This window comes from Ranitomeya variabilis, chromosome 1 (genome assembly GCF_051348905.1).
Source record: "Ranitomeya variabilis isolate aRanVar5 chromosome 1, aRanVar5.hap1, whole genome shotgun sequence".
Lineage (NCBI taxonomy): Eukaryota > Metazoa > Chordata > Amphibia > Anura > Dendrobatidae > Ranitomeya > Ranitomeya variabilis.
This window is the reverse complement of record NC_135232.1, coordinates 220,571,066-220,596,473: the sequence shown is the minus strand read 5'-3', so window position 1 is coordinate 220,596,473 and position 25,408 is coordinate 220,571,066. Positions and strand designations below refer to the sequence as shown.

The following is a 25,408-nucleotide window of genomic DNA, read 5'->3' as shown; positions in this document are numbered from 1 at the left end:
AATTATTGCCGAAACGTTGTCTGCTTTGTCCTTCTGTTTTAACCAATGTGGAATGAATTTCAAGTTTTTATTAACAAGAACCTGCGGTCTTTATGCCTCGGCGTCTCCGGTTTTTCTGTAAGATATGGTCCAGTAATTATTTTTACAGTGGGGTCCTATGCATAATGTATGCGAGTCTATACAGTCTCATACATGGAGTTCTATGTTGGAGGATTTCCCACCATCTATAACTGAATGAAGGCTATAAGTGTGAACAGAGCCCAACATCCTGTAGACTCCTCATGGCGAGGAGTCATTGCTTGTTGCACATGTAGAGAAAAGCACATAGCCCAGGTACCTGAGTGCGATGCTGTACTGGTCCATAGCTTCCTGAAATTCACTCACAGCAACAAGGAAATCCCCCAGCATACGGTGCAGGACACAATCACTCTGGTTTGCCAGGGTGCTTCGTAGCAGAGCTATACCTTCATCATATTTCTGTTCTCGACCTGCAAGTATTAAACTTTTATTGCACTTCGTTATGATATGGAGAAGACATACAGGGACACTTTATAAACAAATGGCTTTTCCTTATTCATGAATGTGCTTTTAAAAAAACTGTAATACATTATGAGCCACCTCAACGGCTCGTACAGACAAGAGAATAATAAGGACAGGTGATGTCAAAGAAAAAAAAAAGAAAGAAAAAGAAAAAGATTTCACACTGACCAATGTAAATGAGCCGTGTGAAAGCTATTCAAGTCTATGGATAAACAAAAAAATAAATAATAATAACAATAATAACAACAACAACAACAACAGCATGAAAATCTGTATAGCATGAGATTTTTAAAGATATATTGCCATTATTAACCTGGGAAACTATCTGATCATGTACATTTTAAAATGCTGATACATAAAATCAGCTGCCACACGAACGTTTAAAAAAAAAAAAAAAAAAAAAAAGAACACACTGAGGACACAGATGAATACCGTCCTTAGTTTTCTAGATGAAAACTGGCAGATTTTTCATACGCTTGACTTCTGACCTCGGCCTAAGGCAGTGTGTGACCATGTAGTATAGTCATGTGTTTGCTACTACAATCCCCTCTAGAATGCCACATTTTGGGGTAACCCAAGCAGAAAGTACAGCCGGGCGGGTCCACCGAATATATTTGGCTAGCCTGACATCGCACTGTCAACTATATCAGCAATCTAGAAGCCAATAACAATAGAAAGCAATGAGGAGGAGAGAACGTCAGCTCATGCTCCCTCTCCCATCATTCCCCCTCTGCACACCGGGTGTGATGCCCACTGTACCGAGCTGTGCACAGGATCTGAAGACACCATGAAAAGACAGGAGCAGATGGGGAACACACAGGAGTATTTGTTTTTCAATGTGGGGCCCATTTTACTGTATGGAGCACTATGCTGGGAAATTAATTTTTCTGGGGGACCACATGAGAGACCATGATGTGAAGGGCCAAACCAATAACCTGAAATAAATTTTGCTAAATATTAACATATACTTTATATTAATTATAACCCCTTAATGATGTCCTAAAAGCCTCTTAGAGCATGATGTGCCCAGAGCCTCCCAATGCAGACCCACAGACAAAGGCACAGTGCCAAAACATGCGTCGGTACGGAGCCATTCCACCAGGAGAGGTCATCCGTGGGTATGTGAAATGCAAGCAGCGCAATCACAGAAGAATTACGGCTTCTTCTTTGACAGCAGCAAGCACTCCTGGCCCATGTCCACCCAGTGCAGCCAGGACGTGAGGGGTAAAGCAAAGTGAGAAGAGGAAGCCCACTGTAGAAGAATAGCCGGCATCTACTGAGCATGTGCAACCTGTGGGGAAAGAACTACAGGACATATCCTTAGGCAACCATGTAGGAAAGCCTTTGACATGTGGGTTCTCAGGGACGGATATCCTGGACAGCCAGCAGTTTTGGATAATGACTGCATTTGACATTTTCATTTATATCAAGATATTAAGCCACGGAGCTGTGAATTATATTGTGGGAATAACCCTTTCACATCCCTCCACAATACATTTTACTCTGGGAACATCAGCAAGTTTCATATGGACTTTTGCTTGAATATACTCTGCGATCTGCTATTCCCCACACGATTAGTGATCTGACCTAGTTACTCACTGAGTAGTTCAGCTTTCTTTACGACAGCCTTTATGTAATCTGGCCTTTGGAAAAGTGCTTTGTCTAGAAGTGTTTTCGCCTTTTCCTGAGTTACTGGATCTTCCAAGCACACGGTTGCCAGAAGCGTCAGTGTCTGTGCATTGGCTCCAAGGGTTTTGTAAACATTATTGGCCATGACCATGGCTTCCCGGACACTGTTAGATGCCAGATAGCATTCAATGAGCCCTGGTGAGAGAAGAACAAGCGGCCTCTGTCAGATGGGCATTTGCTTGGTAGCAACTCTATGTAACAAATGGTTAAGGCAGCAGTGCCAGGTCTCTACGTTACATGCCAAGCTGAAATAAGAGGAAAAAAAAAATTATACAGTACAGATCAGCAGTGCAGAACAATGTCTTCACCATTCAGCGGATATGTTTTCCTGCATGCAGAGCAGTCTACACTCTAGACTCTTCAGACTAAGATGAATGGCATTCTAAGTTACAATGACAAAAGTCAGAGGAATTTTAAAGACTAGCAAGAAAGTTTCAGATACATCAATTGGGCTAGTGGATCAACTAAAACCCTCCATTATGGATTTTTGCCACAAAAGACCATCAACACTGCCCCCAAGTGGAAGACAGGGGCATAAGTAGAGGTGCTTTTCATAGTATAATTACGGTAATTATATTAATACAGTTGAAACCAGAAGTTTACATACATCATATAAAAAGACACATATGCATGTTTTTCACAATATGTGACATGAAATCAGAATAAACATTTCCCGTTTTAGGTCTATTTGGATTACTATTATTATAAGGCATTTTTATTTTATTTTAATTAAGTCAAAAGTTTACATACATTTCATTAGTATTTGGTACCATTGCCCTTAAACTGAATGACTTGGGTCAAAAGTTTGGGATATCCTTCCACAAGCTTCTCACAATAGTTGGTAGGAATTTGGGCCCATTCTTTCTGACAAAACGGGTGTAACTGATCCAGGTTTGTAGGTCTCCTTGCTCGCACCGGCCTTTTCAGGTTTGCCCATAAATTTTCAATAGGATTGAGATCAGGGCTTTGTGATGGCCACTCCAAAACATCAACTTTGTTATCCTTAATCCACTTTGTTACCATTTTGGCAGTATGCTTCGGGTCATTGTCCATTTGGAAGACCCATTTCCATCCAAGCTTGAACTTCCTGGCTGATGTCTTGAGATGTTGCTTCAGTATTGCTACATAATCATCTTTTCTCATGATGACGTCTATTTTGTGACGTGCACCAGTCACTCCTGCAGCAAAACAACCCAACAACATGATGCTGCCACCCTGTTTCACAGTTGGGATGGTGATCTAAGGCTTCCAAGCTTTGCTTTTTTTACTCCAAAACGTAACAAAGGTCATTATGCCCAAAAGGTTCAATTTTAGTTTCATCAGACCACAGGCGAGGTCTTCAAAAATTAAGGTCTGTGTTCCTGTGTGCATTTGCAAACATTAATCTGGCTTTTAAGGCTATGTGCACACGTTGCGGATTTGCCTGTGGAATTTTCCATGCGGATGCTGCATCTCTTGGCAGAAAACACAGGTCAAAATCTTTTTTAATGCGTTTTTACCCCTGCTTTTTCCTAAAATGGAATGGGTGCAGAAACGCTGCAGAAACGCACAAAGAATTGACATGGTCCTTTTTTTAATCCGCTGCGGATTTTTCCGCACCATTTGCACGGGATTTTTATTTTCCCATTGATTTACATTGTTCAGTAAATCACTTGCGGATCTGCAGCATTTCTGCACAGAAAAAACACTGCGGATCCGCAGTAAATCCGCAACGTGTGCACATAGCCTTATGGTTCTTTTGGAGTACTGGTTTCTTCCTGGCAGAATGGTCTTTCAGTCCATGTTGATACAGTACTCATTTCACTGTGGATATTGAAACAATCTTCATCATCTTCACAAGGTCTTTTGCTTTTGGGTTGAAATCCTCATGTCAGACCAAAGCACGTTCATCTCTGGGACATAGAACCAGTCTCCTTCCTGAGCGGTATGATGGCTGGACATTCCCAGCTTGTTTGTACTTCCGCATAATTGTTTGCTTCAGGTATCTTGAAATTGTACCTAAGGATGAGCCAGACTTGTGCATATCCAAAATAATCTGCCTGTTATCTTGGCTGATTTCTTGAGACTCTCCTATTATGCTACACAGAGAAGCATTGTGTTTCAGATGTGCATTAAAATACATTCACAAAGGTGTGTCTCTAATTCACTCAGATGTTGCCAAAAAATATATCAAGCTTCCAAATACATGACATCATATGGGCAGTCCAGAATTGTTTAAAGGCATAGTAATCTTAGTCTATGTAAACTTATGACTTTGAAGTAAGTAATAAAAATGCCTTAAAACATTTTCTCTCTCATTCTGGCATTTGGCAAATATTAATAATTATGATAATCCTAATTGCCCTAAACCGGGAAAGGTTTATTCTGATTTCATATCAGATTGAGAAAAACATGCATATGTGTCTTTTTACGTAGAGTATGTAACATCTCTACTTATGCTCCAGTCTACCACTGTATTGAGAGAAAATGGGTCATTAGACAATTAATGTTTAAATTAAATTACCATATATACTCAAGTATAAGCAGAGATTTTCAGCCCATTTTTTTAGGCTAAAAGTGCCCCTCTCAGCTTATACTCAAGTCATTGTCCCAGGGGGTCGGCGGGGGAGGGGCAGAAGTGGCGGAGGTCACATCATACTCACCCCCTCCAGGCGCGGTCTCAGCTTCTCATATTGTCTCCAGAGCAAACAGCTCTTCCTGCCTGTGTTCAGCGGTCACGTGGTACCGCTCATTAAAGTAATGAATATGGACGCGACTCAACTCCCACAGGCGTGGAGCGGATATTCATTACTTTAATGAGCAGTACCATGTGACCGCTCAGCACTGGAAGGAGCTGCAGGCCCCGGGACGATGCAGGGAAGTGCAGAGACCGCGCCAGTAGGGCGAGTATGACAGGGGGAGGGTGAGCCATGCGATATTCACCTGTCCCCGTTCCACCGCGGGACTGTGTCTTCCGCATCCTCTGTATGTGACGTTCAGGTCAGAGGGCAATGACATGTTTAGTGCATTCCCTCTGCCTGAACAATCACTGCAAGACCCGGAAGACACGGTGTGGCGGTGGAACGGGGACAGGTGAATATCGCATGTGCCAGGGGTCTGAGCCAGTGGCGACTCCGGTACCTGGCCCCCATAGTGCGCCGATGTCCCAGCCTGCTCAGGACACCGGCACCTGGCCAGGTGAGTATGTTTTTTTTTTTAAATCGCAGCAGCATATGGGAAATATTCTATGGAGCATATTATGGGGCCAACAACCTTTATGGAGCAGCATATGGGGCATATTATTCTATGGAGCATCTTATGGGGCCATCAACCTTTATGGAGCAGCATATGGGGCATATTGTTCTATGGAGCATCTTATGGGGCAATTATTAACCTTTGTGCAGCATTATTTGGGGCGTATTTTGTATGGAGCATCTTATGGGGCCCATTATGAACTTTATGGAGCATTATATGGGGCTCCTGATTCAATATGGTTATTCAAAAACATTTAACCTACTGATGTCTCAATTAATTTTACTTTTATTGGAATCTTTTTATTTTTGAAATGTACCAGGAGCTGCTGCATTTCACACCCTAGGCTTATACTCGAGTCAATAAGTTTTCCCAGTTTTGTGGCAAAATTAGGGGTCACTGCTTATACTCTGGTCGGCTTATACTCGAGTATATACGGTATGTAAAATCCATTTTTTTTAATTTGGGATTTTAAGTTTTTAAATGACACTATATATTAAAATAAAATTGGCCTCTGAGCTTCATAATACATTGATATTTTGTTCTTTAGAGACATTTTTCTGCAATTTTCTTATCACAAACAGAAAGGATTGAAATGAAAAGCTGTAAGCAAATGGGATCCACTACTGACAATGACCTCTGCAGAACTCGAGAGTATGCTCGTCATCAGGGGATGGTGGTGGTGTCAATCACTGCATTCAACACCACCCTCTGTTGCTGAATCATTTGAGGGTGGTACTAGAAGTTGTGGAGAGGGACTGGTGTCTATCTCCACCCCCTGATTACCGCTTCCATCGCTGCCACAGGTTCTGTCAAAGATGATGAGTGCTGGCGCTCCACTCACCTCTCCCACAGGATCCATTACTCAGGACGACTTTAGAGGATGCACCTATAACATTACGTTAGCGACTCTTCTCAAATGAAACTTGACAGGAAGTACAGTAAGGGTATGTGCACACGTCCGGATTTCTTGCAGAAATTTCCTGAAGAAAACCGGAAATTTTCTGCAAGAAATCCGCATTTTTTTTTTTGCGTTTTTTTCACGTTTTTTTTTAGCATTCTGCAAGCGTAATTAGCTTGCAGAACGCTAAAGTTTTCCAAGCGATCTGTAGCATCACTTGGAAAACTGACTGACAGGTTGGTCACACTTGTCAAACATACTGTTTGACAAGTGTGACCAACTTTTTACTATAGATGCAGCTTATGCAGCATCTATAGTAAAAGATAGAATGTTTAAAAATAATAAAAAAAATAAAAAAAATGGTTATACTCACCCAGACATGTCATCAGCGGCGTCCGTTCCTCTTCCTATAGCTGGTGTGCGCGCGCAGGACCTTCCATGACGTCGCGGTCATGTGAGCGGTCACGTGACCGCTCACGACCAATCACAAGACAGTGACGTCATCGGCAGGTCCTTCACCGCAAAGCAGCTATAGGAACCGAAGCGGCAGCATGCAGCGGTGAGGCGGGAAGACATCGAGGGTGAGTATAGGACTATTTTTTATTTTAATTCTTTTTTTTTTACCAATTATATGGTGCCCAGTGCGTGGAGGAGAGTCTCCTCTCCTCCACCCTGGGTACCAACCGCACATAATCTGCTTACTTCCCGCATGGTGTGCACAGCCCCGTGCGGGAAGTAAGCAGATCAATGGACTCCTAGGTGTGCGGAATCCTCGTAATTCCGCATTTTTAATGAACATGTTGCTTTTTTTTCCGCGATGCGCGGAAAAAAATCGCAACATTTGCACAAAAAATGCGGAATACACTGTAAATAATAGGAGGCATGCTAGCGTTTTTTTCGCGTTTTTATAGCGAAAAAACGCGAAAAAAACGCTAAAAATCCTGAACGTGTGCACATGGCCTAAGAAAAACACCTTTAGGGATTAGCTAGATAGGAAAAAGTGTAAGGCATTGTGTAATAATGCAAATGAGTGCTTGGGGGGTAAAGACATATTTAGAAAATATATTTTAGGTGCAGGACCACCCCTTTAACTATTCATCTGAGCCATAGCAGCAGAGCTCAGCACTCTCGTTTTCAGAGTCTTCGAGATTTCTGATTTTCATACCCTGTTGGCTGTGTCCTGGGCTTATATAACAGCAGGCTTACAGCATGATCAGGGTGGGTATGGAAGCTGAATAAATCCATGCATCGGTCTCCTTTTGGAATACTTCAGTTCGCATGATGCACATTGCTTGCTAGGCTAAGGCTGTGCATATAATATGCTCTGAGGGGGGCACATCCTCTAGAGAAGCTTATAAGCAGCGCTCCTTCATGGATTAAGCACAAAATATGGAACTGCCATTTCAACGGATCATCAACTACCAAATTCTACCTTCTAGACATTTCCCTCATTACCTTGGTGAACCTTTGATTCCGAGGATGAATGTGTAGAAAATCAAGCATAGGTGAAAGACATCACGACTACAGCTTTTTAGGGCAGCAGCCGAATATCTATTAAGTTTAACCAGTTCGGGACAGGGCCATACTTCCCCATTGCGTGCTTTTATGTGGCACCAAAAAAAAATAAAAATATGAGTTTGCATTTTAAAAATACATTTTGCCTTTTTTTTCAATATACAAGGCTTAACCCCTTCAGGACTTTGCCCTTTTCTGTTTTTGCGTTCTCGTTTTTCGCTCCCCTCCTTCCCAGAGCCATATCTTTTTTATTTTTTTCTGTCAATATGCCCATGCTTGTTTTGCAGGACAAGTTGCACTTTTCAACATTATTGGTTTTAGCATGTCGTGTAACTAGAAAACGGGAAAAAAATTCCAAGTGCAGTGAAATTGCAAAAAAAGTGCAATCCCACACTTGTTTTTTGTTTGGCTTTTTTGCTAGGTTCACTAAATGCTAAAACTGACCTGCCATTTTGATTCTCCGGGTCATTACGAGTTCATAGACACTAAACATGTCTAGGTTACTTTTTATCTAAGTGGTAAAAAAAAATTCCAGACTTTGCAAAAAAAAAAAAAAAATTGGGCAATTTTCCAATACCCGTAGCGTCTACATTTTTTGTGATCTGGGGTCGGGTGAGGGCTTAGTTTTTGCATGCCGAGCTGGCGTTTTTAATGATACCATTTTGGTGCAGGTACATTCTTTTGATCACCCGTTATTACATTTTAATGCAATGTCGCGGCGACAAAAAAAAACGTAATTCTGGTGTTTCAATTTTTTTTCTCGCTACGCCGTTTAGCGATCAGGTTAATCCTTTTTCTTTTTTATTGATAGATTGGGCGATTCTGAATGCGGCTATACCAAATATGGCTAGGTTTGATTTTTTTATTTTTATTTTGAATGGGGCGAAAGGGGGGTGACTTAAACTTTTATTTTTTTTTATATTTTTTAAAACTTTTTTTTTTTTTTTTTTTACTTTTGCCATGCTTCAATAGCCTCCATGGGAAGCTAGAAGCTGGCACAACTGGATCGGCTCAGCTACATAGCAGAAATCATCAGATCGCTGCTATGTAGCTGAATTCCAGGCTTGCTATGAGCGCCGACCACAGGGTGGCGCTCACAGCAGGCCGGCATCAGTAACCATAGAGGTCTCAAGGACCTCTATGTTTACCATCCTGACGCATCGCCGACCCCCGGTCATGTGACGGGGGTCGGTGATGCGATAATCTCCGGCTGCGCGGCCGGAAGAGCCGGTTAAATGCCGCTGTCAGCGTTTGACAGCGGCATTTAACTGGTTAATAGCGGCGGGTGAATCACGATTTCACCCACCGCTATTGCGGGCACATGTCAGCTGTTCAAAACAGCTGACATTTCCCGGCTTTGAGGTGGGCTCACCGCCGGAGCATCAAAGCAGGGGACCCGACCTCCGCAGTAATAGTACGGCGGAGGTCAGGAAGGGGTTTTAACCCCTTCATGACCCAGCCTATTTTGGCCTTAATGACCTTGCCATTTTTTGCAATTCTGACCAGTGTCCCTTTATGAGGTAATAACTCAGGAACGCTTCAACGGATCCTTGCGGTTCTGAGATTGTTTTTTCGTGACATATTGGGCTTCATGTTAGTGGTAAATTTAGGTCGATAATTTCTGAGTTTATTTGTGAAAAAAACGGAAATTTGGCAAAAATTTTGAAAATTTCTCAATTTTCACATTTTGAATTTTTATTCTGTTAAACCAGAGAGTTATGTGACACAAAATAGTTAATAAATAACATTTCCCACATGTCTACTTTACATCAGCACAATTTTGGAAAGAAATTTTTTTTTTGCTAGGAAGTTATAAGGGTTAAAATTTGACCAGTGATTTCTCATTTTTACAACAAAATTTACAAAACCATTTTTTTTAGGGACCACCTCACATTTGAAGTCAGTTTGAGGGTTCTATATGGCTGAAAATACCCAAAAGTGACACCATTCTAAAAACTGCACCCCTCAAGGTGCTCAAAACCACATTCAAGAAGTTTATTAACCCTTCAGGTGTTTCACAACAGCAGAAGCAACATGGAACGAAAAAGTGAACATTTAACTTTTTAGTCACAAAAATGATCTTTTAGCAACAATTTTTTTATTTTCCCAAGGGTAAAAGGAGAAACTGGACCACAAAAGTTGTTGTCCAATTTGTCCTGAGTACGTTGATACCTCATATGTGGGGGTAAACCACTGTTTGTGGGCACGGCAGGGCTCGGAAGCGAAGGAGCGCCATTTGACTTTTTCAATGAAAAATTGGCTCCAATCTTTAGCGGACACCATGTCGCGTTTGGAGAGCCCCCGTGTGCCTAAACATTGGAGCTCCCCCACAAGTGACCCCATTTTGGAAACTAGACGCCCCAAGGAACTTATCTAGATGCATAGTGAGCACTTTAAACCCCCAGGTGCTTCACAAATTGATCCGTAAAAATGAAAAAGTACTTTTTTTTTTCACAAAAAATTTCTTTTAGCCTCAATTTGTTCATTTCCACATGGGCAGCAGGATAAAATGGATCCTAAAATGTATTGGGCAATTTCTCCTGAGTACACTGATACCTCACATGTGGGGGTAAACCACTGTTTGGGTGCACGGCAAGGCTCGGAAGGGAAGGCGCGCCATTTGACTTTTTGAATGAAAAATTATCTCCATCGTTAGCGGACACCATGTCGCGTTTGGAGAGACCCTGTGTGCCTAAACATTGAAGCTCCCCCACATGTGACCCCATTTTGGAAACTAGACCCCCCAAGGAACTTATCTAGATGCATAGTGAGCACTTTAAACTCTCAGGTGCTTCACAAATTGATCCGTAAAAAATGAAAAAGTACTTTTTTTCACCAAAAAATTTTTTTAGCCTCAATTTTTTCATTTTCACATGGGCAACAGGATAAAATGGATCCTAAAATTTGTTGGGCAATTTCTCTTGAGTACGCCGATACCTCATATGTGGGGGTAAACCACTGTTTGGGTGCACGGCAAGGCTTGGAAGGGAAGGCGCGCCATTTGACTTTTTCAATGGAAAATTAGCTCCAATCGTTAGTGGACACCATGTTGCGTTCGGAGAGCCCCTGTGTGCCTAAACATTAGAGCTCCCCTACAAGTGACCCCATTTTGGAAACTAGACCCCCCAAGGAACTAATCTAGATGTATAGTGAGCACTTAAAACCCCCAGGTGCTTCACAGAAGTTTATAACGCAGAGCCATGAAAATAAAAAAATATTTTTCTTTCCTCAAAAATGATTTTTAACCCGGAGTTTTTTATTTTCCCAAGGATAATAGGAGAAATTGGACCCCAAATGTTGTTGTCCAGTTTGTCCTGAGTACGATGATACCCCATATGTGGGGGTAAACCACTGTTTGGGCGCACGGCAGGGCTCGGAAGGGAAGGCACGCCATTTGGCTTTTTGAATGGAAAATTAGCTCCAATCATTAGCGGACACCATGTCGCGTTTGGAGAGCCCCTGTGTGCCTAAACATTGGAGCTCCCACACAAGTGACCCCATTTTGGAAACTAGACCTCCCAAGGAACTAATCTAGATGTGTGGTGAGCACTTTGAACCCTCAAGTGCTTCACAGAAGTTTATAACGCAGAGCCATGAAAATATAAAATTATTTTTCTTTCCTCAAAAGTGATTTTTTAACCCACAATTTTTTATTTTCCCAAGGGTAACAGGAGAAATTGGACCCCAAAAGTTGTTGTGCAGTTTCTCCTGAGTACGCTGATACCCCATATGTGGGGGTAAACCACTGTTTTGGCACACATCGGGGAGCGGAAGGGAAGTAGTGACGTTTTGAAATGCAGACTTTAATGGAATGCTCTGCGGGCGTCACGTTGCGTTTGCAGAGCCCCTGATGTGCCTAAACAGTAGGAACTCCCCACAATTGACCCCACTTTGGAAACTAGACCCCCAAGGGAACTTATCTAGATGTGTGGTGAGCACTTTGAACCCCCAAGTGCTTCACAGAAGTTTATAACGCAGAGACGTGAAAATAAAAAATGTGTTTTCTTTCCTCAAAAATATTTTTTTAGCCCAGAATTTTTTAATTTTCCCAAGGGTAACAGGAAAAATTTGACCCCAAAAGTTGTTGTCCAGTTTCTCCTGAGTACGCCGATACCCCATATGTGGGGGTAAACCACTGTTTGGGCACATGGCGGGGCTCGGAAGGGAAGTAGTGACGGTTTGGAATGCAGACTTTGATGGAATGGTCTGCGGGAATCATGTTATGTTTGCAGAGCCCCTGATGTGCCTAAACAGTAGAAACCCCCCACAAGTGACCCCATTTTGGAAACTAGACCCCCCAAGGAACTTATCTAGATGTGTGGTGAGCACGTTCAACCCCCAAGTGCTTCACAGAAGTTTACAACGCAGAGCCGTGAAAATAAAAAATCATTTTTCTTTCCTCAAAAAAGATGTTTTAGCAAGCAATTGTTTATTTTCACAAGGGTAACAGGAGAAATTGGACCCCAATATTTGTTGCCCAGTTTGTTGTGAGTACGCTGGTACCCCATATGTGGGGGTAAACCACTGTTTGGGCGCACGTCAGGGCTCGGAAGGGAAGTAGTGACATTTGAAATGCAGACTTTGATGGAATGGTCTGCGGGCGTCACGTTGCATTTGCAGAGCCCCTGATGTGCCTAAACAGTAGAAACACCCCACAAGTGACCCCATTTTGGAAACTAGACCCCAAAAGGATCTTATCTAGATGTGTGGTGAGCACTTTCAACCCCCAAGTGTTTCACATAAGTTTATAACGTAGAGCCGTGAAAATAAAAAATAATTGTTCTTTCCTCAAAATTATGTTTTAGCAAGTATTTTTTTATTTTTGCAAGGGTAACAGGAGAAATTGGACCCCAATAGTTGTTGCCCAGTTTGTCCTGAGTACGCTGGTATCCCATATGTGGGGGTAAACCACTGTTTGGGCGCACGTCGGGGCTTGGAAGGGAGGGCGCACCATTTGACTTTTTGAACGCAAGATTGGCTGGAATCATTGGTGGCGCCATGTTGCGTTTGGAGACCCCTGATGTGCCTAAACAGTGGAAACCCCTCAATTCTAACTTCAACACTAACCCCAACACACCCCTAACCCTAATCCCAACTGTAGCCATAACCCTAATCACAACCCTAACCCCAACACACCCCTAACCACAACCCTAACCCCAACACACCCGTAACCCTAAATCCAACCCTAATCCTAACCCTAATCCCAACCCTACCCACAACTGTAACCCCAACACAACCCTAACCCTATCCTTAACCCTAACCACAAGCCTAATCTTAACCCTATTTCCAACCCTAGCCCTAATTCCAACCCTAAGGGTACCGTCTCACATAACGATTTACCAACGATCACGACCAGCGATACGACCTGGCCGTGATCGTTGGAAAGTCATTGTGTGGTCGCTGGGGAGCTGTCACACAGACCGCTCTCCAGCGACCAACGATGCCAAGGTCCCGGGTAACCAGGGTAAACATCGGGTTACTAAGCGCAGGGCCGCGCTTAGTAACCCGATGTTTACCGTGGTTACCAGCGTAAAAGTAAAAAAAAAAAACGTACATACTCACATTTTGGTGTCCTTCAGGTCCCTTGCCGTCTGCTTCCCACTCTGACTGAGTGCCGCCGTACAGTGAGAGCAGAGCGCAGCGGTGACGTCACTGCTGTGCTGTGCTCTCACTTTCCGGCCGGCAGACAGTCAGAGCGGGAAGCAGACGGCAAGGGACCTGAAGGACACCGAAATGTGAGTATGTACGTTTTTTTTTTTTTTTTTTACTTTTACGCTGGTAACCACGGTAAACATCGAGTTACTAAGCGCGGCCCTGCGCTTAGTAACCCGATGTTTACCCTGGTTACAAGTGAACGCATCGCTGGATAGCTGTCACACACAACGATCCAGCGATGACAGCGGGAGATCCAGCGACGAAAGAAAGTTCCAAACGATCTGCTACGACGTACGATTCTCAGCAGGGTCCCTGATCGCTGCTGCGTGTCAGACACCGCGATATCGTATGGATATCCCTGGAACGTCACAGATCGTACCGTCGTAGCGATCAAAGTGCCACTGTGAGACGGTACCCTAACTCTAATTCCAACCCTAACCCTAAGGCTATGTGCCCACTTTGCGGATTCGTGTGAGATTTTTCCGCACCATTTTTGAAAAATCCGCAGGTAAAAGGAACTGCGTTTTACCTACGGATTTACAGCGGATTTCCAGTGTTTTTTTGTGCGGATTTCACCTGCGGATTCCTATTGAGGAACAGGTGTAAAACGCTGCGGAATCCACACAAAATTGACATGCTGCGGAAAATACACAGCGTTTCCGCACGGTATTTTCCGCACCATGGGCACAGCAGATTTGGTTTTCCATAGGTGTACATGGTACTGTAAACCTGATGGAAAACTGCTACGAATTCTCAGCGGCCAATCCGCTGCGGATCCGCGGCGGATCCGCGGCCGATCCGCTGCGGATCCGCGGCAATCCGCTGCGGATTCGCAGCCAAATCCGCACTGTGTGCACATGCCCTAACCCTACCCCTAACCCTACCCCTAATTCTAACCCTAATTCTAACCCTAGTTCTAACCCTAGTTCTAACCCTAACCCTAGCAGAAAAAAAAAAAATATATTTTATTTATTTTTATTATTGTCCCTATGGGGGTGATAAAGGGGGGTCATTTACTTTTTTTTCATTTTGATCACTGCGATAGGCTATATCGCAGTGATCAAAATACTTCTGAAATGAATCTGCCAGCCGGCAGACTCTGCGGGCGCAGTGCGCAGGCGCCCGCCATATTGGAAGATGGCGGCGCCCATGGAGAAGCCGGACGGACATCGGGAGGCCCGGTAAGTATGAAGGGGGGGTGATCGGATCACGGGGGGGGGGGGGGGGGACCGGAGCACAGGGGGGGGGGGGGGGGGACCGGAGCACAGGGAGGGGGCACCGGAGCACGGGGGGAGCGTACAGGAGGACGGAGGAGCGGACAGAACTTATTAGGGGGGCGGACCGCGCACCGGAGCACTGGGGGGGCGATCGGTGGGGTGGGGTGGGGGCAGATTAGGTTTTCCAGCCATGGCCGATGATATTGCAGCATCGGCCATGGCTGGATTGTAATATTTCACCGTTTTTTTGGGTGAAATATTACAAATCGCTCTGATTGGCAGTTTCACTTTCAACAGCCAATCAGAGCGATCGTAGCCACGGGGGGGGTGAAGCCACCCCCCCTGGGCTAAAGCACCACTCCCCCTGTCTCTGCAGATCGGGTGAAATCGGAGTTAACCCCTTCACCCGATCTGCAGGGACGCGATCATTCTGTGACACAGCATATGCGTCACAGGTCGGGAAGGCACCGACTTTCATGACGCATACGCTGTGTCACAGGTCGGGAAGGGGTTAATGTAATACATTGTTATTACTTTTTGTTTAAATGTTCCCCTCCGATATCTGAAAAAAAAGGAGTTTTTTTTGTGTACTCACCGTAAAATCCTTTTCTCCGAGCCAATCATTGGGGGACACAGGACCATGGGTGTTATGCTGCTGCCACTAGGAGGACACTAAGTAAACACAGAAAGAATAGCTCCTCCCCTGCAGTATACACCCTCCTGCCGGCTCTCAGTGAACCAGTTCGGTAACAAAGCAGTAGGAGCTTAATATTTAACAAGTATGAACTATGTCAAAAACCAAGTTAACTCAACAAAAACCAAAGCCAATAGGCTAACAGGGTGGGTGCTGTCCCCCCCAATGATTGGCTCGGAGAAAAGGATTTTACGGTGAGTACACAAAAATCTCCTTTTCTCCTACGCCTCATTGGGGGACACAGGACCATGGGACATCCTAAAGCAGTCCCTGGGTGGGAAAACAATTAACGGCAATTGCTACTTGCACCCACAAGTTACAGATGCGGCACAGCCGCCTGCAAAATTCGTCTGCCGACGGTTGCATCTGCCGAGGCCTGAGAGTGAATATGGTTATGTTTTGTAAAGGTATGCAGGCTGGACCAAGTCGCAGCCTTACAAACTTGTGCTGCCGAAGCTTGGTGCCGGATGGCCCAAGACGCACCCACTGACCGAGTGGAGTGAGCCTTAATCCCTGCTGGGACAGGAAGACCTCTGACTCGGTAGGACTCCTGAATAGCCGAACGGATCCATTTGGCTATTGTTGCCTTGGAAGTGGGGAACCCTTTCCTCGGTCCTTCCAGGAGCACGAATAGGGCATCTGACTTGCGGAAAGACGCTGTCCGCGAGATGTATCTCCTAAGAGCTCTCACTAAATCCAGTGTGTGAAGGGACTTCTCGATGCGATGGACTGGTGCCGGACAGAGTGAGGGTAAGACAATCTCCTCATTGAGATGAAAAGAGGATACAACTTTCGGTAGAAAAGACGGGGATGTCCTCAAAACCACCATATCCTGATGAAAATTCAGGAACGGAACTTGAGAGGACAGAGCCGCCCAGCTCGGAGACTCATCTCATAGAGGTGACCGCAACTAGAAAAGCAACTTTCCATGAAAGGAGAGACAGAGAAACCTGCTGTAGAGGTTCGAAAGGAGCCTGTTGCAAAACTCCGAGGACCAGATTAAGATCCCATGGTTCCAACGGCATCCTATAGGGGGGTGCCTGATGGGAGACTCCCTGAATAAACGTCTTGACCTGTAATCTGTTGGCAATCCTGTGTTAGAAGAGAACAGACAGGGCTGAGATCTGCCCCTTGAGAGAAATAAGGGCGAGACCCAAGTCCAAACCCGTTTGTAAGAACTCGAGAATGGAAGGGATGGAAAAATGTAAAGGAGAACGTCCTCGGTCGCTACACCATGAAAAGAAGGTCTTCCAAATGCGATGATAGATACGCATAGACGTAGGCTTTCTAGCGTTGATCATGGTAGCTATGACTTCTGGAGAGAAACCTGCCTGGGTTAGGACCCAGGACTCAACGGCCATGCCGTCAAACACAAGGCCTCTGAGTTCTGGTGGTAAAAGGGGCCTTGATAGCAGATCTGCGCGACTCGGTAATCGCCAGGGAACGTCGTCAACTAGTTGAACTAGTTCCGCGTACCACGCCCGGCCAATATGGCGCAATCAGGATTACCGGTACCCTCTCCGCTCTGATTTTCTTGATGACTCTCGGTAGGAGAGGAAGCGGGGGAAATATGTACGGAAGCCGAAAATGATGCCACGGGAGTACAAGAGCGTCTGCCTCGATGGCTGCCGGATCGTGGGACCGAGCCATGAAGTCGGGAACCTTGGAATTCAGCCGTGAGGCCATCAGATCCACATCCGGGGTTCCCCAACGACAGCAGATCTGGTGGAAGATCTCCGGATGGAGAGACCACTCCCCGGAGTCGAGGCATTGCCGACTGAGGAAGTCTGCCTGCCAATTGTCGACTCCCGGGATGTGAACTGCAGAGATCATTGAGCGGTTTTCCTCGGCCCATCGGAGGATGTGGCCTACCTCTGTCATGGCCGCCCTGCTGCGGGTTCCCCCTTGGCGGTTGATGCATGCCACTGCAGTGGCGTTGGTCGGACTGAATCCTGATTGGGCGACCTGCTAGGAAGGGATGGAACTGGAGAAGTGCCAGCCTGATCGCCCGGATTTCCAAGATGTTGATTGGAAGGCGTGATTCCTGGGGGGGGGGACCAGCGGCCCTGAGCAGTGATGAAGGAACACCGCTCCCAGCCTAGGAGACTGGCGTCTGTCGTCACAACCAGCCAGTGTACTGGAACAAAAGACTTCCCTTGATTCAGGGAGGATTTCAATGTGCACCACCTGAGAGACTGTCTGACTCGCTGGGGAAGGAGGAACCGACAGTCAAACAGCCAGGAGGGCATGCTGTAGAGGACGGAGGTGTAGTTGGGCAAATGGAACCGCCTCCATAGCTGCTACCATCCTGCCGAGGACACTCATACTGAAGCGCAGAGAGAGAGAGCGAGGCTGAGTGACCTTCTGAGCTTCTCGCTGTAAGACTGAGATCTTTTCAGGGGAAAGAAGAACCAACCCCCGGGACGAGTCGAGTATCATTCCTAGAAAGGAAATTCGCTGAGCCGGTACTGGGGAAGATTTTTTGAAGTTTATCTTCCAACCCAGGAAAGAAAGGGTATCTATTGTGATGGCCACGGCTTCCTTGCAGGAGCGGAAAGAGGGGCCTTTGATGAGATCGTCTAAATACGAGAGCGCCACCACTCCTCGGGTGTGGAGTATGGCCACGGCAGCCGCCATGACCTTGGTGAATACCCTGGGAGCGGTGGCGAGGCCGAAGGGCAGAGCAACGAATTGGAAGTGATCTTCCTGAACTGCGAAGCGAAGAAACCTTTGGTGAGAAGGTAAAATAGGAATGTGGAGGTATGCGTCCTGGATGTCTATAGACGCCAGGAACTTGCCTTTTTCCATGGAGGTGATGACAGAACGAAGTAATTCCATCCGGAACCGTCGTACCCTGACAAACCTGTTCAGCAGTTTTAGGTCCAGTATGGGCCGTACTCTACCGTCATTCTTTGGAACAATGAAGAGGTTTGAATAAAAACCTTGAAACCTTTCGCTTTGAGGGAACGAAATAATAACTCCGTCTTTTCTCAGAGAGCTTATAGCTTTGAAGAACTCTGATGCTTTTGCCCTGGGAGGAGAAGACAGGAAAAAACGGTTTGGAGGATGAGATAAGAGATTATCTTGTCTCGGAGGACACTAGATCGTGGACCCACTCCTCGCGAACGACCGAGAGCCACGCAGCACTGAAGGAAAACAGGCGGCCGCCTACTTTGAGGGTGTCCCCGTATACCGCAGGGAGTCATTGTGTGGAAGGTTTGCCCGTTCTGGCACCTCTGGATCCCGGCTGCCTTGGCCTGCCTCTCCATGAAGGGGATATCTCGGGAACGAGCCTGGGGTTGCAGGTTCCGAAAGGGCCGAGAGGGTCTCTGTTGTGGAAGAAATTTACTCTTCCCTCCAGTGGCGTCAGAAATTAACTGGTTGAGCTTTTCGCCAAAAAGGCGACCGCTCTGATATGGGAGAAGTCAATGACTTTTTGGAAGTAGAATCCGCACGCCAGTCCCTGAGCCATAAGGACCTCCGGATGGTGATGGCATTTGCTGCTGCTTGAGAAGCGCAGTCAGCGGCATCCAGGGACGCGGTCACTACAAAATCTCCAGCTCTGGCTATCTGAGTAGCGAGGTCTGCTATCTCGGGGGGAAGATTGGTATCCAGGACTGCTGAAGACAAGACCTCAGCCCAGTGGGTCATAGCCTTAGCCACCCACATAGCGGCAAAAGATGGAAAGAGTGTGGCCGCTGAGGCTTCAAAGGCTGAACGCGCCATATTGTCGATCTGACGATCGGTTGGATTTTTAATAGAGGCGCCCTCCGAGGAGGATAAAACAGATTTCGTAGCCAGGCGCGATACCGGAAGATCTACTGGGGGAGATTGTGACCAATCTTTTCTTAGATCCTGGGCAAAGTGATATTTGGACTCCATGGGCTTCTGCCCTGTGAATCGTTTATCTGGACGGATCCTGTGAGATTCAACAATTTGCTTAAACTCGGGATGAGTGGCGAACACTCTGTGAGCTCGTTTGGTCCTCTTAAAGGACACGGCATGATCCATTTTAGATAAGGGTTCCTCCTCAAGTCTCAAAGCTTTATTCACTGACTCAATTAGAGAGTCGAGAGTCTCCTGATCGTGATGAAATTCCTGATCTAGGGACATATTAGAATCGCCCTCTGAAACAGGTTCTCTACTAGCCCCAATGGAAGGGGAGCGAGAAATGGAGCTCTCAGAACCCGAAAACCGTTGATGGTCTGGGGATATGGCATGAGTCCTTTTCCTGGAGGAGTGAGAACTCCTTGGCAAGGTACGACCCCTGGAGTACGAGGGGTTCTGATCATCGGAAGCGTCGTCCGTATTAGTGCCCTGGTTAGAGGAAGGGTCTCGGAACGAGTCTAACGCTTTTGCCAGGGATGCCATAGACCGGGTAAGGGAGGTAGCCCACTCAGGGGGACTAGGCTCACTGGGTTCAGTATAAGCAACAGGTGGTTCCTGAGCCGTCACCGGTTCACAAGCTGTGCATAATGCAGTATTGTGACCCCGGGGTAATGATACCTTACAAGAGGTACATGCAGCGAAAAATACAGTGTGGGTTTTCCCAGACTTTTTGTGAGGCTTTGGTTGAGACATAGTAAAGCCTGGAGGAAAGAGCTTACTAGCAGGGGAAGGGTTAAGCTATGTGTCTGCAGCTTACCCAGGTCCTGTGTCTTGAGTCCCCAGGGCAGGTCCGCAGTGTAGGCAGAGAAAAACGCTAGTCCTGGGGGCTGTGATAGGAAACGCTGGAGCAGTGCTGCAGCATCAGGGCTGTGGGTGTCCCAAGATGGCCGCCGAGACCAAGAAGTGGGAACTCATCACAGGGAACGAGAAGCGCCAGAAAAAGTGGTCGGGGCTAACTGCTGGTGGGCGGGGCCAAAACTCTGGCCTGTATTGAGAGAACATTTTTTTTTCTTCTCTGCAGTTGCGGCCTGCAGCGCCGCGACCGCTATTAGCGCCATCATTAGCTGCACTCCTTCGTGGGGTTGCCGCACTAAGGACCACCCACGGACACAGGCTTAAGGAGCGGACCTCCCATACCCTGGGGACCAGGACCCCCCAGCGCCTCGGCCCCCGCAGTGTACTCACGGTAGATGCGGTGGGCCGCTGCTCAATCCACCGTCGCCATAGTCAGGGAGGGGGTGGAGAGCTTCTGCCGCCATGCGTCATCCGCTGTATCAGTGGTGATGCAGAGGGGGGCTGCACGGACGCCATATATATCATGACATCCGTCCGTAACACCTATTGCTTGTAAAAAGCAGTGTAACAGAAATAGCACAAACTCATCTATGGTATAAAATATTATTTTATTATGATAATTAAAATTTACCACTTAATTTTTACAAACTTTCCCTATGTACCTCAGACGTGAGGGACCTGCAAGTTACTAGTTACATCATACACAGTAAATGCGCAATAAATCCGGTCACAAAAAGTATTGCAATATTGCTTAACAATGGTGGCCTGATATTGGCCCACACTGAATGCACAGCCCGGATATAGCGTCTATTGAAATGGTTAATTACCAATGAAACTCCCAACTACCACAGTACTGGACATGCACTATTACCATGAAGCCCTCATAAATATATGGGAAAGATTAATGTGCAAATGCCAGATAAGGAAATCAGGTAAGCCACTGCAATACTCACTGAGCGTGTAACAAGTGCCCGGTCCCTCTGCCCCATATATATCATGTCCGGCTATGCACCTGGCTCCAGGAGAGGTAGATGGAGGGCTACTCCATGTGGTCGCCTGCTCTGGAGGGGGGAGATCGGAACGCGAAGGAACCGTCACCCGTAAGGTGAGCTCAGGGCTGACATCCAACGTTGCAGGAAAGGATACGGGAGGAACGCTCCACGTACTTGTCTGTTGATGGTTCGGGGGAGATCGGAACCTAGAAAGGAACCGTCGCCCCCATTCGCTCCGTTAACCACTTCACCCCCCCGGAGCTTTTTCCGTTTTTTCGCTTTTCGCTCCCCTCCTTCCCAGAGCCATAACTTTTTTATTTTTCCGTCAATATGGCCATGTGAGGGCTTATTTTTTGCGGGACGAGATGTACTTTTGAACGATACCATTGGTTTTACCATGCCGTGTAACAGAAAACAGGAAAAAAATTCCAAGTGTGATGAAATTGCAAAAAAAGTGCAATCTCACACTTGTTTTTTGTTTGGCTTTTTTGCTAGGTTCACCAAATGCTAAAACTAACCCGCCATTATGATTCTCCAGGTCATTACGAGTTCATAGACACCTAACATGTCTAGGTTATTTTTTATCTAAGTGGTGAAAAAAAAATTCCAAAGTTTGCTAAAAAATAAATAAAATAAATTGCGCGATTTTCCGATACCCGTAGCGTCTCCAATTTTCATGATCTGGGGTCAGGTGAGGGCTTATTTTTTGCGTGCCGAGCTGGCGTTTTTAATGATTCCATTTCGGTGTAGATACAATCTTTTGATCGCCTGTTATTACATTTTAATGCAATGTCGCGGCGACCAAAAAAAACGTAATTTTGGCGTTTTGATTTTTTTTCTCGCTACGCCATTTAGCGGTCAGGTTAATCCTTTGTTTTTATTGATAGATCGGGCGATTCTGAACGCGGCGATTCCAAATATGTGTATGTTTAATTTTTTTTTAATTGTTTTATTTTGATTGGGGCGAAAGGGGGGTGATTTGAATATATATATATATATATATATATATATATATATATATATATATATATATATATATATATATATACATACATACATACACACACTCACCGGCCACTTTATTAGGTACACCATGCTAGTAACGGGTTGGACCCCCTTTTGCCTTCAGAACTGCCTCAATTCTTCGTGGCATAGATTCAACAAGGTGCTGGAAGCATTCCTCACAGATTTTGGTCCATATTGACATGATGGCATCACACAGTTGCCGCAGATTTGTCGGCTGCACATCCCAAAGATGCTCCATACAAGGCAGGATGGATCCATGCTTTCATGTTGTTTACGCCAAATTCTGACCCTACCATCCGAATGTCGCAGCAGAAATCGAGACTCATCAGACCAAGCAACGTTTTTCCAATCTTCTACTGTCCAATTTCGATGAGCTTGTACAAATTGTAGCCTCCGTTTCCTGTTCTTAGCTGAAAGGAGTGGTACCCGGTGTGGTCTTCTGCTGCTGTAGCCCATCTGCCTCAAAGTTCGACGCACTGTGCGTTCAGAGATGGTCTTAGGCCTACCTTGGTTGTAACGGGTGGCGATTTGAGTCACTGTTGCCTTTCTATCAGCTCGAACCAGTCTGCCCATTCTCCTCTGACCTCTGGCATCAACAAGGCATTTCCGCCCACAGAACTGCCGCTCACTGGATTTTTTTTCTTTTTCGGACCATTCTCTGTAAACCCTAGAGATGGTTGTGCGTGAAAATCCCAGTAGATCAGCAGTTTCTGAAATACTCAGACCAGCCCTTCTGGCACCAACAACCATGCCACGTTCAAAGGCACTCAAATCACCTTTCTTCCCCATACTGATGCTCGGTTTGAACTGCAGGAGATTGTCTTGACCATGTCTACATGCCTAAATGCACTGAGTTGCCGCCATGTGATTGGCTGATTAGAAATTAAGTGTTAACAAGAAGTTGGACAGGTGTACCTAATAAAGTGGCCTGTGTGTGTGTGTGTGTGTGTGTGTGTGTGTGTGTGTGTGTGTGTGTGTGTGTGTGTGTGTGTGTGTGTGTGTGTATATATTTTTTTTTTTAAAATATTTTTAAACACTTTTTTTTTCAATTTTGGCATGCTTCAATAGCCTCCATAGGAGGCTAGAAGCATGCACTACACAATCGGCTCTGCTACATAGAGGTGAAGCACAGATCACCTCTATGTAGCAGAAAGGCAGGTGTACTGTGAGCGCCAACCACAGGGTGGCGCTCAAAGCAATCGGCCATCAACAACCATAGAGGTCTCAAGGAGACCTTTTGTTTTATGGCAATGCACCGCTGACCCCCGATCATGTGACGGGGGTCAGCAGTGCGAGCACTTCCGGCCGCGCGGCCGGGAGCGCTAGTTAAATGCCGCTGTCAGAGCTTGACGGCAGCATTTAACTAGTTAATGGGCGCGGGCGGATCGCGATTCCGCTCGCGCTCATTGCGCGCACATGTCAGCTGTACAAAACAGCTGACATGTCGCGGCTTTAAGGTGGGCTCACCGCCGAAGCCCACCTTAAAGCAGGGGATCTGCCAACTGACATACTATTCCGTCAGCTGGCAGAAAGGGGTTAAGGAAAAATAGAACAAAAAAATCAAAAAACTAAAATAAAAACGGTGGGGTCTGAAACAGACCCAAGTGCCTCCTACAGACACTAAGCAAGAACTGGTTCACCGAGAGCCAGCAGCAGGGTGTATACTGCAGGGGAGGAGCTATTCTTTCTGTGTTTACTTATTGTCCTCCTAGTGGCAGCAGCATAACACCCATGGTCTTGTGTCCCCCAATGAGGCGTAGGAGAAAACAGCAACTAAAGGGACAATATATTAAAAGGTGTTAATGCAAGAATTCTGGGGTTAAACAGCTAAGTCAAAGTATTTTTCCGGGATATCATGACTTACAAGAGCCGGCATCAGCACTATACAAATCTCGGCCGCGGCTTTGCTCCCACACATCATTGAACCTTGGAAGCCGGGTGTACGAGTCTTGACTTCAGCGTCACACCGTGCATGATCGAAAGTCTTCTGCACTTCTGATGATGCGCAGTGTGCCTCTCTGAAGCCAGGATGCGTACACCCGGCTTCAGAGGTTCAATGATGTGTGGAAACAAAGCCAGGAACTTTCGTTTTATTGTATTCATTTTTTAATGCTTTTTTTCAATTTTATTTTTATAGATCTTCAAAGACCTTTGGGAGCATTTTAACATATTAATACATTCTAATTATTGTAGATTAACCCTGTAACTGGGGCTGTTATATTAACCCCAGTTACAGGGGAAATTCTGTCTCCATATCAGAGCTTACTGGGTCTCCTAGGATCAAGCAGCTTCTGCTCCGTCCCTACACCCGACTATCACATGATCACTCCAGAGAAAGAGGAGCTGTCAATGCTTCCTAATCTGTATACACAAGAGGTAATTCATTGCTATGTACTGTATATTGCCATTGAAAAAAAAGGTAAACTTGGTAATAAACCACGTTTATCTTCTTTGTGGCGAGTCTGGCTGTGGCCAACAACTGTGTCTCCATCCCAGTAGCTGCACATTCTCCTGCAAGCTTCTTACTCTTCAATGAAGTTTTAGAACGTAAGTGCAGAGCAAAGTGTGGACAGCCCGGATGTTATAGCTTATGAGCAGTCCAGATGTAGTTAAACATATAGGACAAGCAATAAATTATATATATTGAGACTCCTCTCAAATAAAACTTGACAGGAAGAACAGTTCTAAAAAAAAAAAAAAAAAAAAAAAAAAAACCCCCACAATTAGAGATTAGCTACATAGGAAAAAGTGTAAGACATTGTATAATAAAGAAACTCATAAAAGAGTGCTTGGGGAGTAAAGATAGATATTTAGCAAATACATTTTAGGTGCAGAACCAGCCCTTTAACCATTTATCTGAGCCATAGCTTATCCTTCCAGCCCCACCCTTCAGTGTCTTTTCCAAGTACAAATCTATGTATATAAGAGGCATCGTGATTGCTCGCTAATCCCGCCCCCTGCACAGTAGCTCCGCCCCCCATCACATCACCAAACACAATCCCGCCCCCCCAACACATCACCACACAATCCCGCCCCCCACATCACCACACAATCCCGCCCCCCAACACATCGCCACACAATCCCGCCCCCCACATCACCACACAATCCCGCCCCCCAACACATCGCCACACAATCCCGCCCCCCAACACATCACCACACATAATCCCGCCCCCCCAACACATCACCACACATAATCCCGCCCCCCCAACACATCACCAGTGCCACACATAATCCCGCCCCCCCAACACATCACCACACATAATCC

At 45.8% G+C, this 25,408-nt stretch overlaps 1 protein-coding gene across 2 annotated transcripts in view; it reads right to left on the bottom strand.

Annotated features, from left to right (window-relative positions):
• ANAPC7 (anaphase promoting complex subunit 7) overlaps positions 1-25,408 on the bottom strand; it is an 88,745-nt gene that overhangs the window by 5,471 nt on the left and 57,866 nt on the right. For both annotated transcript variants that reach the window (XM_077292862.1, XM_077292866.1), the window contains exons 9-10: positions 2,140-2,364; positions 338-488 (exon numbers count right to left, since the gene is read on the bottom strand). In XM_077292862.1, coding sequence (XP_077148977.1) covers positions 338-488; positions 2,140-2,364 — 376 coding nt within the window. The remainder of the gene's footprint in view (positions 1-337; positions 489-2,139; positions 2,365-25,408) is intronic.